This window comes from Scardinius erythrophthalmus (genome assembly GCF_964197995.2).
Source record: "Scardinius erythrophthalmus genome assembly, chromosome: 10".
Lineage (NCBI taxonomy): Eukaryota > Metazoa > Chordata > Actinopteri > Cypriniformes > Leuciscidae > Scardinius > Scardinius erythrophthalmus.
The window spans coordinates 41072738-41088868 of record NC_138230.1 but is presented as its reverse complement, the minus strand read 5'-3'; the positions used below and the strand labels follow the sequence as shown (position 1 = coordinate 41088868).

Sequence of the window (16131 nt, the reverse complement as noted above, 5' to 3'; positions counted from 1 at the left end):
TGGGTGGATTCTTTTGTACCTGTGAGTGATCAGAGGTGTGTGTGTGTGTGTGTGTTGGTCTGTGTGTACGTAAGGAGGTGGTGCTTGGGCCTGTGTTTGGCTCCAGACTGGCTCTCTCGGAGGAGACAAGGTAATAAGGAGGTAGTGCAGGGCGACTCACTCTTTAATTAAGCCTGTCGGTGCTGTATTCCCTTTGTGTCCACCCCAAAGTTGGCAGATAAGAATTGACTGATGTGCTCTGCAAATATATCCTGACTTTCTTCCCATCCGGTCTTTTCAATTGTTGTTTGATGTGTCCTTCATCAGCCCCCTTGGGTGCGCATCTCTTTTAACAGTCTCGCTTTTACATATCGTTTGTAGTTTTAAACAAATTTTCTCTCACGACAGCCGTGGGTGCCACTGCCGTGTACCCCATCGACCTGGTGAAGACCCGCATGCAGAACCAGCGTTCTTCAGGATCCTTCGTGGATGAGCTGATGTATAAGAACAGCATTGATTGCTTCAAGAAGGTTGTGCGCTACGAGGGCTTCTTCGGTCTCTACAGAGGTCAGTGGCTCCGCACGGCCAGGCCGTCAGGGACGCACCAACAAAAAGCGTTTTCATGAAAGCCAGGGTCAGGTCATCTTCCCTCTGACCTTACCTGCTTTGAAGAGATTAAGTCTACCTTTGCTGCTCGAGGGGACATTGTGCTGAGCATGAAAGGGCACATACCAGCACAGGAACTTAACAATGAAGAACATGAATGCTCTATGCAGTCAATGGCGCTCAGATAATAAGGATCTGCTCTGCTTTTAGAGCTGGAACATGAGTTTTAAAGCATTCTGTGAGGTCACAGATTTAAATTGTGATTGCAAGGTGCAATTGCCATGTGACCTCCATTGAGAACACTAACTACTGGTATTTGTCAATCATAAAGCTGACAAAAGAGAGGTTGAGATCTTCATCACCCGTGCAGAATTATTTCGGGATGATACGAACATTCAGTGCTCGTTTTAGCAGAGCATATCAGTGCTTTATGACATAGAGCACTACATTTGAAGTGAGCACAAAGTGCTTTTGTTTTGCATATAAATACAGTAGTTTAGTTTTTAACAAGGAAGTGGGCAGACCAGGCTTTTAGCAAATGCAACAAAAAAAAAAACCTTAAAGTTTAGTGTACATTTAGTACACAAGCGTCTTTCCCATTGTAACTTGATGTGAAATTTTGAGTAACTTAAAAAATAAAAGTTTGATGATTAAGATGAACAATTATTGTAAGTAAAAAGATATGTATTTTATTTCTTATAGATTCATTCTGTTTTCTTCTTTAGCATGTCTGCTTTCAGATTCCGTAATGCAGGGCAGTAATAAACACATTTACTAATACATTTCATCACATAATAAAAGTCACACTGATTGCTTACTAACAACGTAGAAACACAGAAATTGGTAAAGTCAACAGCCAATGATCCTGGCAAACACGAAGAAATGAGCAGCATGCGAGAACAATAACTGTTTACGGGATATTCGATGGATGATAAAGTTTGAAAAAAATATATTTTTTCTAATTCTCTGCTTGTATATAAACACAAATGCGCTCCGTAGGCCGTGCACGCGGGAAATGTTTGTATTCATCTAGCTGTGTGGCCTATTTGGACTCGTACAGTATGCCCACATTACTGAGTTTGTTTGTTACTGCCGGGGGTGGGTCATCACTTTTAAATCAGATTATTTAGTTTATTTTTGTCTAAGCCAGAAATCTGTGTTGTAATTGAGGGCTGTGTAAACTTTGGTTAAGGCTGTTTTTAAAGGGAAATAGAGTTTGTAGCACTGTTAAGTTTCCAATATTTAAGCACTCCACATCAATAGTGTTCATTAGTGCGTGGATGATAGGGAATTGGAGGCAGCGCTGCAGCTTTTATATTGAGGAAAGTCGTGCTTCCCTCACCCCTGTCTTTTTTAATCAACTTGTTTTCTAATTATAGGCCTCGTACCGCAGCTTCTGGGCGTGGCTCCCGAGAAAGCCATAAAGCTTACAGTAAGTGCTCTGCCTTCACCACATCAGCGTGGCCTCTGAAAACCAAAGCCCTTAACTCCTCAGAAATACACCCCTCTTCTTTTCTCGCCCGCCCGCCTGCTGCCTGACTTCAGTGCCTCGCCTTAGCCCCTTGAAAAAGAAGTGAATCCGTTTACTGTTTGATCCTCTGTCAAAGTAAGGGATCATAGACATTCTTGAGTTGGGCAACAGCAGGCTCACTTATACTTTATTTATCATAATTGTGACTTTTTATCTCACCATTGTGAATTTGCACCTCACAGTGCGATTATGTATTTTATACTTATGACATTAGCCGCGTTTCCATCACCCTTCAAATTGCGCAAATTGAAATTGTAAATTGAAAATACGCCCAATGGAAACAAGTCAATTTTGCAAAAACTCCCATTTATTGAAAAAAAGTTTTTATGCTCGCATGAGGTGGTTTTTCAGGCAATTCAAAAAGGAATATTTCGCAAAACTGCAATGGAAACAGTTTTTGCGCATTTACAGTCACCTGACTTAGGAGCGGTGTGTTTGGACAGAATATGAGACAGAGTTCTTTATTAAATTCATAAAAGACAAAAGAATGACAGAAATACTGGATTCTAAACCTCAAAGAAATGCCACAATCAAGACCTCAGAGCAGAAATGAGGGAGAAACACCCAGAAACTCCTCATATGTGCCGCTCACAGTATAAGGGTCTTTCCTTGCCATTAATGCTTGGATAACACGCCTACGTTTCCTTCCATTAATAATAATAATAATGTATAATGCGGTATGTGGCTGTGATATATATATATATAAACTTACCAACGTCCGTTGCCATGATTTTTGGAATGACTTACCGCGAGAGGAAAAAATGACGTTTTAGTTGCATTACATCGGTTAATGGAAACGCCATCATTTCGCAATAGTTTTTGTCGATATTTAGAAAAAATCACAAAAGTTTTGCGCAAATCTTTAATGGAAGCGCTCTTATTGTAACAATTGCAACTTAACATCTCAGTTGCAAGTTTATTTCTCGAAATTGCAACTTTATTTAAAAATGTTTACTGGATACCTCAAAAAATTGCAATTTTTAATCTCACATTTGACTTTATATCTCAGAATTGTGACTATGTCTCAAAATTTTTTATCTCAGCTGTCAACTGCTATTTTTTTTATATCTGAATTGTGACTTTATATATCACAATTTTGACTATATCAACATTTTAACTGGAAATCTCAAAATTATTATTTTTTTATCTCACATTTGACTATGTCTCAGCTGTGAGCTGCCACTTTATATCTCAGAATTGTGACTATCAACATTTTAACTGGATTTCTCAAAATTATTTTTTTTTATCTCACATTTGACTTTATTTCTCAGCTATCAGCTGCCACTTTATATCTCAGAATTCAGACTTTATATCTCAAAATTGCAACTTTATCCCACAGTTTTGACCAAATTTCAGTTGTGACTTTACATCTCACAGCTGTCAGCTGCCACTTTAAATTCCACATTGATATCTCAAAGTTTTGTCTTTATCTCAGAGTTCTGACTTTATAACTCATAATTGCCACTTTGTTGTAATTGTGACTTTTTATCTCAAAATTGCAAATTTTATATCTCAGTTGCGACTTTATACATTACAATTGTTATAATTGTGACTAGCTCTTAATTGGTATTTTTTATTCTGAGGCACAAAAAAGGCTTTAATACGAAAATCTTGAGAATGCGCAAAAAGCACATCGCCTTCACTGACCACCTGCAATCCAGTTTAACCAGACACTAAAGTGTAGACTGCTATAGTCGTGCCCATTTAAATTGAGTCACTTTTTGTGTAATTCCTTGAATTGAGTGCAAAAACAACCCCCTAACAACTTGCAAGTAGCGTTCGAATTCTGATAAAATTTGCAAAACCTTTAATGCAGATTTCTGTGAGAGTTTCTGCTTTAATTCAGAGTCTGTGCAGGTGTAGAAGTCTGCAATGTAGATCTTTCCCTTGAAGAACATATAGCTGATGCTACATTGTGTTTTTTTCCCCACAGGTGAACGACTTTGTGAGAGGAAAGACTATGCAAAAAGACGGCAGCATTCCTCTACCTTCTGAAATCTTGGCTGGCGGATGTGTGAGTTGCTCTTTGCTTTGACACGCCAACATATAATCCATACATCACGCAGTAACAGTACACTGACAAAAAGGAGTTTAGTTTTGAATGTCAGTGGACTTTGAGGTCTAAGCCTTGGCCTGAGGGAACACTTCTCTCCTTTTGTGAGGTGATTGAAAAGACACTTCAGCCCCATCAGTGTTTAAAAACATGTATAAAACACTTCTCTGTCATCTCACCTCTAAATCACAGTCTGCCGCCCCACGGCTGCCGGTTGTTCTCAACCTGCCCCTCACCAGCATGAAGGGGGGTCACTTACCCTTTTCATTAAAGCGACTGACGTTATTAATACATCGTTTCCATGTCGTTTGTGTCAGTTCAGGTTTCAGAGAGTAGTAGCCTTCCTGTTCATGTCATACTTGAGACCTGTCAAAACCAGACGCTGCTTCTTCATGTCTCCCGTGACCCAGGACACTGAAAGAGCCTCTTTCACATGACAGTGATCGCTAAAACATTTCTACACGCGTGGGTTTCCTTTTAAAAAAACGACTCTTAGATGATTGCGAGTTTCGATTATACCGACATGAGTGCATTTAGCCCACACGATCTCTGCTCTGAGATTTGAAAAGAGACGGGCACGGAAACATCGGGTTGGTTGCAGTTGAAGTCAGCTCAGAAAGACGGCTTGTGCCACGGAGATGTGTTTTTCCTCCTCTGATTTCTCTGACAGCTCCTTTCATCCCCAGACCGAATCCCCAGTGTTTGGCCTGGCAGGATCCGCTCCCGTTCTCACGCCTGTACACGCGCCACTCGCTCAAAGCCGTGTTTATTGACACTGCAGCCACGACAAATCAAATCTATATATTTGGTTTGAGAGGGAAAATACTGGACTGCTGATTTGTGCACCATGAATGTTCCTATCTGAAGGAAGAGAGTAAAAATCACAGAAAGCGAAAGAGATGGTGAGGGTTACGGAACTGCTTTTTTTTACTTTTTAAGCTCCTCTCCTCACCTTGCGTCCTCTGAATTAGGCCCTTGACAGTTGCCAAGAGTTGGTCATTTGGTAAGAACAGCATGCTTCGCTGACCGAGCAGTTGGCTTGATTCTTATCTGGTTGTTGCTGGCCTTCATTTGAGGGCTGGGTTTCTCAAAATACTCACTTAGCCAACGTAAAGTGCCGTAGAGAGCGGGGAAAAACCGTGGCGCGCACACAGTGACGCTTTGTTCATTTGCAGTATGAGCTGTGTAATTTAGCTTGTCCTGTATTTCTCAGCATTTGTAACGGTTTGTTAGTCAGTTGCGAAACCATTTTTTTATCGCAATGCTTTCATTTCTACGCAAAAATGCTTGTGTAATCCGTTTAAGTGCGAGGAATGTGAGGGAGCATTAATGAAGGGAGGCTAATGTTTGTGTCTGGCGCTGAGCTATTGTTTTTAGAAGACTGAAGTGTTTTGTGTGTGTGTGGTGCTGACGCGCTTGGTGTGCGTAAGTATTTGTCTTCAGCTGCGATCTTCTCGCCAGTAGAGCGTGTATTCGGTACACACACACACACACGCGCGCTCTCAGTGCCTCTGGGGATTACCTTGCCTTGTAATTACCACCGAATTATCGAGCCGACGCTGCCTCACTCTGCACTCACATCGCATTTCTTGCAGTCACGTTGCAGCACGTGCTTCCCGCTCTTTAAACTGCCTCTCCTCCAGAGGTGATTGATCTTTTGTCTCTCTCTAACCGATGTTCTTGTTTGCTTGTTGCTTGTTCTCTTTGTGTAACTTTTTAAATGTCCAATTAGTACCCAATTAATGCGGCTAATAACCTGGCCCTCTCCTTAGTGCATTATTCCTTTCCAAAACAAGTTTGAAAAAGGATTGCTCTCAGCCCTGATGCCGTAATTAACCATAAAACATTACTTTCCACATAAATAAGTGGCATTTTCCATGAATAGGGTACAAGATAGGATATGAAACTCTTTTTTTCCCCTCAGTGATAGGAAGTGCTTAACCTTCAGAAAATTTGGATTGTGACTGTGTAATTAAGCAATAAACACAATAAAAAAATGAACAGGGTTGCAACTTGCAACTTTTGCTTTTGAGAGATTTTATATTTCCCAAAATTAAACAAAAAAAGTTATATGCATAGTTTGGGTAACAGGGTTTATAAGTGAGTATAATTTATAAGTATCATTTTATATATATATATATATATATATATATATATATATATATATACAGCTTTATTATTTTTCTTGATTTTTTATTATTTTATTATTTTCTTCTATGTAAAGCACTTTGAATTGCCATTGTGTATGAAATGTGCTATATAAATAAACTTGCCTTGCCTTGCCCATGTATGTATGTATGTATGTGTGTATGTGTGTATGTGTGTATGTATGTATGTATATATGCGTTGTGTGTATATGAATGTGTGTGTGTGTGTATATATATATATATATATATATATATATATATATATATATATATAGTATAGTGCCCCCTAATTTAATAACAAATGATTGTTGCGATGGAAGCGAATCAATCATAACTAACCGTAGCTGGAAAATAACTTTACTAAAGAACCGCTATAAAGCCAAAACAATCTCTGTTACCATAAATTATACGTTTATCTCTGTAAAGCTGCTTTGAAACAATCTACATTGTTAAAAGCGCTATATAAATGAAGATGACTTGACTTGACTATATACATATATATACATATATTATATATATAATTTATGTATAAAAAATGTTTTTAGTATATAAAATTAAAAAGTTTTTTTTTTTTAATGACCATGATTTTAATATCTTTTCAGTCATTTGAGAAAATGTATTTGATTTAAACGATTTTAATTGTTAGATACAATAGAGAAGGTCAAGGCCCGAGGTAGGACAAGACAGAGCAAGTCCCTATTTTAGTCTTCATGCTAGATTAATTTTGTTCGATAATAGTTTATCTAATATTTCTGATTGTTAAAAAAAAAAAAGGGATTTGTCTCTCTAATACTTTAAAAAAAGATAATTGGAGACCAAAATAAACTATTCACGAAATGTGCCAACTATTAAGTGGTAGCTGTGAGTTGTGAAAGGTGGGCAGCCCTCTCTGTATGTCGAGCTGTAATTTCCTCTGGAAGGGAAGTGTGGGTCAATCTGCTCCGTCCTATTTAAAGAGCACCTTCAATGAGATGATAATGATCTTTATTTTTAAATATGCTGCCTCGTACTCAGTGGGATTTTTAAATGCGCACACTTGTGAGATTCGAGACTCATTTACCAGATTCCCGTAAGACGGCCCCGTACGCTAATATCTCTGAAAGAATGGAGGAATAAAATCAACAACAAACAAACAGTAAGGCCCTTATGTTTTCAAAAGGAGGGCTGAGGGAAGGAGAAGAAATCCATGGAAACTGATTTCCATCTAATTACACTGCTCTGTTTTTCTGTGTGCAGCCTCAGTAACTATGAGCAACAGGAAAGATAGGGCACGGAGGCGGCAAGCGGACAGCCTCTTTGGCGAGACACGTTTAAATGCTTCTGTTGCAGCTTCAGATGCTGTCATGTCAAACTCGAACCATTTCAAAGGAACCTGTTCCAACCTGCTTTGGCTTTTTATCTGCCTCGCAAGTACAAGGTTGGAGACATGAGGTTGTTTTTTGAGAGGCCCCCAGGGGCCTGCGTCCTGTGTGATGTTTCAAGCACCGTCTGTCTTTGGCAGGTTCAACCACCTCCTCCTACGAAGAGTGACAATAGCACAATCATTCTCAGGGCCCAGCTTGAAGCATTGTCCTCTTACAATGAGAATATCACATTACTTCCCTCTTGTCATTTTTGTTTTTCCACTTTGAGTTTATCAGAACGTATTTACAATAGTAACAGACTTGCCTCAGATGATCTGTACATACATGTTTTCCTCCATTATTTGCACTTCTCACATTTAAAAACATGATTGTCGGTGAAGCTCTGTGAAAAGCTGTATGCTTGTGTTGTTGATCGTCAGGCTGGGGGATCTCAGGTGATCTTCACAAACCCTCTGGAGATCGTGAAGATCCGACTGCAGGTGGCTGGAGAAATCACCACCGGGCCACGCGTCAGTGCTCTCTCCGTCATCCGTGACCTGGGGTTCTTCGGCCTGTACAAGGTATGTCTCACTCACACAAAACAGCCTGAAACCTAATTCTCATACGTAACGGCAGACACATCTACTCTGCGCTTGAGGTATGTGCTTCACTTGTACATGCTTTTGCTTATTTAGTAAAATATATAAATGAGTGGGAAATATGTCGCAGAAGTGTTTCATGTAAAATGTCAGCATTTGGTTGAATTCGGTATGCTCATTACATTAATTAGTTATTATTTATATTTATAAAAAGTGACAGTTTATAATGACATTTGTTACAAAAGATATAAATAAATGCCTAAACTTCCTATTCGTCGAAAAATCCTGAAAAAAATGTATCATGGTTTTGACAATAAGATGAAATGTTTTTGAGCATCAAGTCAGAATATTAGAATGATGTCTGAAGGATCATGTGACACTGAAGACTGGAGTAATGATGCTGAATTGAAATTACAGGCAACAATATATTTGAATTTAAAACAGTTATTTTAAATTGTAATTATATTTTACAAAATTACTGTTTTTACTGTTTTTGATCAAATAAATGCAGCCTTGATGAGCATTAGAGACTTCTTTTTCAAAAACATTGACAATCTTTTTAACCCCAAACTTTTCAATATTTATAATGTTCTAAAAAAACATTTAGTATCTAGTTTTGTTGTTTTGAAATGTAAAAGTTTGTATATTTAATGTCTCCTCAAATATCTCTCGAAGATATAGTCTGACCCACTTCGTACCACACTAAAGACCCAGTGGAGCATCCTCAGCTCTCTAGCGCCTCCCACCTGTGGATTCACTCCCTGCACTCCCTCTTATATCCCAGAGTGCCTCAGTCATGATCCACGTTCTCCAGCAAGTCCTCCACACCCACACACACCATCATGGCTCAATCCACCCCCTGCGGGCTGCTGTAGCCGTGGGGCCAGGTAGCACCAGCCTCTCAGATCAGTTCCCTGAGTGCTGCTTTTGTGTCCTGTTTTCCCATGAGGCTCAGCAGCACTGCAGGAGAACATCTCCAGTGCATCTGAGGAGGGATGCAGGGCTGCATTCCTGAGGCTTGGAGCGCAGGAGGTTGCGGAGAGCGAGTGTTTTGGTGTAAACAGCGTTGTGGGGATTGCCATGATGGCGTTGGGTCATATCTCATCCAGTGGCTGCGTTCTCTGACATTAATGGACAGCTGGAGAGAGATTAATGAGGCGCGTTCACCTCTGCGTAGGTGTTATGTGTGGTGCTAATTATATGTAGATGCTTGATGTTGTTTTATGCTGTAATAATAACTGATGTTCACTTTTTAAAAATTATTAAAGAGCCAGTAGAGAGGACAGTACCGGTAAATAATGAGGAGAAGAGGAAAACTTAAATAAATTTTTACTGCTAGGCCGCAGCTATATATATATGCATAATGTTAAAAATTTTGGGGTCAGTTACATTTGTTTTTGTTTTTGAAAGAAGTTTCTTATACTGACCAAAGCTGCTTTCATTTGATAAAAATATAAACAAATATAATAGAATAATTTTCAGCATCATTACTCCAGTCTTCAGTGTCACATGATCCTTCAGAAATCATTCTAATATGATTTGCTGCTCAAGAAAATGTCTTCTTATTAATAATGTTAAAAACTGTTGTTTCATAATTATGTATATATATATATATATATATTATATATATATATATATATTTATATATATATATATATATATTATATGTATTGTGTATGTGTGTGTGTGTATATATATATATATATATATAATACTGTATATATATATTGTATATATACTGTATATATTTATGTATATGTATGTATATAAGTCAGACTCAAACCCACTTTGCCCACACGGCTCATTTACATTGACTTTCTCAGGTTGTCTCTTAAAGGGATAGTTCACCCAAAAATGAAAATTAGCCCATGATTTACTCACCCTCAAGTCATCTTAGGTGTATATGACATTCTTCTTTAGGATGAATACAATCAGAGTTATATTAAAAAATGCCCTGGCTCTTCCAAGCTGTATAATGGCAGTAAATGGCCGTTTCTGTTTTAAAGTCTATAAAAGTGCATCTATCCATGATAAAAGTGCTCCACACAGCTCTGGGGGGTTAATAAAGGCCTTCTGAAGCGAAGCGATGCATTTGTGTAAGAAAAATATACACTAGATGTCGCCTTAAAGACATTCGTTCCAATGAACTGCCATAGCCAAGGCGACATCTAGTGTATATATATCTATGCACCAGTCTGCGCCCTCAGATAACTTGGACCTGGCTGTGTTACAAGAGGTATAAACGATATAAATACTGTTCGTTTTCTCACACAAACCGCTCGTTTTGTGTCTTAGGCCATCAATGTGTACTTACGATGGGGAATTGTTTAATTTGGACGATGGGGAATTGTTTTAATTTGGACTTCTCTGTGCATGCTCTTTGAGACAGTGACCATAAACCTGCATCAAATGACTGACAGACAAGAACGGTTTGACCTAAAAATATTCAAAATTGAAACTACTGCGGAAAAAAAGACACCTACATCTTGGATGCCCTTGAGGTAAGCTAAAACATACCAAAATTTAATTTCAAAGTGAACTATCCCTTTAACACGTTGCAAAGTAAAATTCTAGCTTCAGGCCAAACGAACATACGCCTTCTACTTGCGCTTAAAGCGCAACTTACGCAACTTGTGACGTCGGAAGTAGCGTATTGAGTCATGATGTAGCGTAAATATCAGCAGTACGTCGCATTACTCGTGTAAGTTGCGCTTTATAGTTAAGTGGAATCCGTATGTTCGTAAAGTAATAAATATGGATATTTTTCTTACACAGACACATCACTTCGCTTCAGAAGGCCTTTATTAACCCCCCAGAGCCGTGTGGAGCACTTTTATTATGGATAGATGCGCTTTTATGGACTTCAAAACAGAAACGGCCATTCACTGCCATTATAAAGCTTGGAAGATATATTTATATTTTTAATATGACTCTGATTGTATTCGTCTGAAAGAAGAATGTCATATACACCTAGGATGACTTGAGGGTGAGTAAATCATGGGCTAATTTTCATTTTTGGGTGAACTATCCCTTTAAGTATCAATATCTCTCATACACTTTCGATATCACTCAGTAGATTACAGTAGAATGTGCTTCACTTATCAGTAAATCAGATGGCTGGTCACTGGAAAAAAAGCCTGCGCTCCTGTCTGGCCGAGGCAGGTAAGTCTCCAGGGCTCACCTGTCAGCCTGTCGTGGGAAAGAAGCCTTTATTTCAGAGTCATGGTCGGAGGGGGGTCACTACGGCACACAACAGCCTGTGTGTGTAAGAATGTCGAATCCGGTGCCTCCCCTCCATCTGTGTCTCTCCTGAGCCGCGCGGACAATGTGCTTTGAGTGCAGGAGACGCGCTGCAGCCTGCTTCTCTCAGACGGCCTGGCTCCTCAGGGTCCGGCCCAGGCACAGAGCTGTCTTTGTCAGCCTAATTACCCCGCCTCTCCCCTTCTGCTGCTGCAGGGCCTCCACCAACACTCCCAAACCAAGAGCCCCAGCACACACACTTCATATCACACACACACACACACACACACACACCTGCGAGTGTGCTGTTGTCGAGTTATCATGCACACTGAGGGCCAGTGGATCCAGATGTTCCCACATTAACACTGGCGAAGCAGATGAGCCAGGCCTGGCCTTCTGGACGCGGGGGTGATTTTGATCTGGTTTCGCAGCGGGCCGTCTGCCCCGGCCCGCAGGAGAGCACAAAGATCGCTTCAGGAAAGAGATACCTCGGCTATCTGTGCTACCTGTGTACACGCTGCAGATTAACCTTGCGAGTTTAATGAAGCCTGTCTAAAGCGCACTTCAGCCGGGCTTTAAAGCGTTCTGCTGAGAGGAAAATCTCTCTGTTTCTTCACTCCTGGCCGCTCGCCAGCTCGCTGGAGACGAGGAAACCCAATCCCGTTGAAGGTACGGCTTTGTTTGCGGTGACAGACGCAAGAATAGTCTCCGCAAAAAAACAGCATGGTGAATGTTTATTTGAAGTGACAAGTCAGAAAAGGGACAAAGCAGACTCATTCCGAAGGGTTGACATTAACACGCCATAAACCGAACTCCCAGAATACCTCACAATGCTACACCAGCGCGGTCCCTGAATCAAAAAGACATCTCTGTAATATTTCTCTTGACGTCATGTGTCCATCTTTCCGGCCTCCAGGGTGCGAAAGCCTGTTTCCTGAGAGACATCCCCTTCTCGGCCATCTACTTCCCCTGCTACGCACACATCAAGGCGGCCCTGAGCGACGGAGACGGGCGAGTGGGACCTGGCAGGCTGTTGCTGGCAGGGGCGCTGGCGGGTAAGCCACCACACACTCTCCGGTAGCCGCCTGCCACCACTGGCTCCATTGTGGTTGGCCGTAATTAGAGTGCTCAGTGATTTAGGCTATGTTTTGAAGTGCAGCGCGCCTGCCAAGGGTTGGATATTTTCCACTGTTTAATATAAAGGGGCTGGAAGTTTGTGCTTTGAGCTTTGAGAGTGTTAAAAGAGGAACAAAATATCTCAAAGTCCCAAAGTAGCCTTACTGCAGGAGCAATAAACAGATCCTACGATACTGGCATGACCAGGCCAACACATCCAAGATCTGACTTGCAATATTTTTACAAGTCTCTCGTTCCTTGTCACATGTAAAATACGATCCAGATCTGATGTTGTTTTTAATATTTTACTCTTGTGGTTCGTCTTTAAGAAAACATTGTTTAAAAGACCACGTCTTTAGCCAAGCCAGTATGGTTTGGAATGCAAGTGAAAGAGAATTAATATTTATTTCTAATCCTTTTTGCCGTTTTAGATTTACTGCTTCTTGACGTGAGCGTGATGCGAGATTGAAAAGCCATACATGGTCAGAAAGAGCTTAGCATTCCTGTCTTTCCCAATGTTTTATATCTGTCAGATGGTTTAAAGCGACTTTTTATGGCTAGGTATGTTCTTATGGCATGTATCATTCAGTCTACCATTTATCAGCGATTCGAGCTTCAAGGCAATTAGTGATTTACAGTCAGTTCGGGAAATTTAATTACACGCTCAGTTTGTGCGCCATTATTGGTGAGGCGGGCAGACTTCTAGGGCATCGACCAATGTAAAGTTGGCTTTATCCTCTACTTCTAGTGGAAATGCATGTATGTATTGCGTGTTATTTTTTACAGTTCTATATCTATGATCTGTAATTCACACTACTGTATTTATTATTAATTAGTTTCAGATTTTTTCTGAATTTAAAGGGGGGGTGAAATGCTATTTCATGCATACTGAGTTTTTTACACTGTTAAAGAGTTGGATTCCCATGCTAAACATGGACAAAGTTTAAAAAATTAAATTGTACGTTTGAAGGAGTATTTCTGTGCCAAAAATTGTCCTTCCGGTTTGTCACAAGTTTCGGAAAGTTTTTTTCGAGTATGGGTATGTGTGACGTCAGATGTAACGGAATTTCCTTATATGGGTCCTAACGGCACTTCTCCAGGAAGATCGCGGGCGCGTGCGTACTCGTAGACCAGAGCGAGAGAGCGAAAGCAGTTCGCCATCAAAGCGCCCTGCCCGGCTTTTGGGAAGTCAATGTCATCAAAGAAGTGTGTTTTTGGTTGCCAGGGCAAGACAACCCTGCACAGATTCCCAAAGAACCCGGCGTTAAGGCACCCGTGGATGGAGTTTGTTTTTCCTGAGCATAAACGGAGTTGTGCAAGACTGTTTGTTCCCTGCATTTCGACGATGATTGTTTTATAAACAAAGCCCAGATCGACGAATTTGCAGATCGTCTAATGCTTAAGGATCGAGCAGTCACAATGATAAAGGTTCGGTGAGTAAAACTGCTTCTATTGTCTCTCTGTGTTGTTACTAGCTCGGCGCGTTAGTACAGCTTTAGCTTCGCCCACACGGCCCGCCTCCAGACGCTCGTTTTTTTCCGGAAAGACTCGGTACACCCTATCTTTCTTTGATAAAAATAATAAAACTAAAGACTTTTTGGAGATATGAAGGATGCAATACTACTCTATAGGTACTCAAGATTAACAGGAGATTGAGTGAAAATGAGCATTTCACCCCCCCTTTAAAAATGTTTAACAGCACTACATTTCTTAGTGTCATTTCTGTCTAGTGGCCTGTTTATGTTTAATATGGGCGGGTTGGTAAAGGGTTCACTGTATATTAAAAAACGAATTTAGTTAATAGTTCATTTGTTGCCAGTTTTATTATTTGGTAATGAAATGATTTGAGTTTAGTTTCAGTAATTCATTTTTCTGCTCTTTGTGCTCCGGTGAAGGTTTGTCCGTCGAAGCAGGCCAGCAGAGTGAAAGGCACGTAATTATTCAGATGCAAGTATTTTATTTAGATGTTAAAATAAAGCTCTTGAACATGTGTTGGAGTCGGTGCGATGGCGGTGTGGCCGCTCAGACTAAATGCTATCGCTGATTTAGGGCATGAAGAGCTGAATTGGTGCCACAGTGGCCTTTGTGCTGGACAGCGTGGGACTGGGCTTATGCCAGCCTCATTATTAAGCATTGTCTGGACCTGAAAATGGAAAAACTATGCATAATGCTGAATAAATGGAGCTTTCCGCTTGAGATATTTATAATATTTGATCAAATAGGCTTTCTGTATTTGTTTGGTGGAACTAATTCATTGCACGCTGTGCATTAATCATAGATGGAATCGCAGAGTTTACATACGCTAAGGTTTTAATCCTGGCCTGAAAAGTGAATTAAATTATATTCATGTGATTATATGAGTCAAATGTATTCAAAAACGATTGAAGTTGTTACTTAAATGTTCTAATGAATTCAAGTCAGACTCTTCATTGACATGTGTGACTTTTCTTTAGGCATGCCTGCCGCATCCCTGGTGACCCCTGCTGATGTTATCAAGACCCGGTTACAAGTGGCTGCCCGTGCAGGCCAGACCACGTACAATGGACTCATTGACTGTTTCTGGAAGATTCTTCAGGAGGAGGGACCTCGTGCCTTCTGGAAAGGAGCTGGAGGTGTATCTCGCCAACTTACCTGAAACTAGTCATGCTAATGTTGTTTTTTTGCTCCAAAGGATTTTTCAGTTGACCTTATATAGTAAAGGTGCAGTATGTAATATCGACTGCTAGCGAGTCCAAATGTAAAATATTTGAGAGTTGTTTCCCAGTACCCAGTGTATCGAAATACTATTGGGTAAATTGGCAGTGATTGATCACACCGACCAAAACAAACATTCTGACCTGGAACGCACACTCCAAGTAGAAAACTGGCTGTAACAATGTTTTTCAGAAAAACAAGTATTTGACAGTAGTTTTATGCTTTAGTACAGACAAAATTATTACATACAGCACCTTTAAAGGGTTAATTCAGCCAAAAATGAGAAAATGAGAATCCAAACTGTACGAATTTCTTTTTCAGTGGACCACAAAAAGTCTAGTCTGCAAATTCGCCCACCTGTCGTAGCTCTCAAATCTCATTCAATTCAATTTCGGTGTGTCAGGATGCGCCACAGTTGGTTTGACATCAATGATGAGACGTTGTTGACTTTTAACACATCTTGACCTGCCACATTTGAATTGAACGCAAGCCTAAATCTGATTTGAGACCTAAAGAAAGCTTTTCAACAAATAATGGCTTAAATTTAATTCAGTGTCTCATCTAAAACTACGGTATAACTTAAGAAGATTTGAAAGATACTACACACGTCATATGGACAACATTTATTCCACTTTTATGATGGACAGACTCAGTTTCCTTTATGGAGCACACTGAACTTTATGCAATTATTTTTGGAATAAAATGGCTCCTTTTTTGTTTTTCACGGATGAATAAAAGTCATACAGGGGCAAAAAATTAAGAATAAATTGAATTCCTGAAAAGAATTTTCTTAAAAGTCATCGTAAACGAGTCTAAATTCAAT

At 40.0% G+C, this 16131-nt stretch overlaps 1 protein-coding gene across 1 annotated transcript in view; it reads left to right on the top strand.

Moving 5' to 3' along the window:
• Positions 1-16131, top strand: part of slc25a13 (solute carrier family 25 member 13) — a 42674-nt gene that overhangs the window by 23181 nt on the left and 3362 nt on the right. Inside the window, exons 11-16 of the mRNA XM_081375955.1 lie at positions 388-546; positions 1965-2017; positions 4050-4130; positions 8100-8240; positions 12415-12553; positions 15068-15226. Coding sequence (XP_081232081.1) covers positions 388-546; positions 1965-2017; positions 4050-4130; positions 8100-8240; positions 12415-12553; positions 15068-15226 — 732 coding nt within the window. The remainder of the gene's footprint in view (positions 1-387; positions 547-1964; positions 2018-4049; positions 4131-8099; positions 8241-12414; positions 12554-15067; positions 15227-16131) is intronic.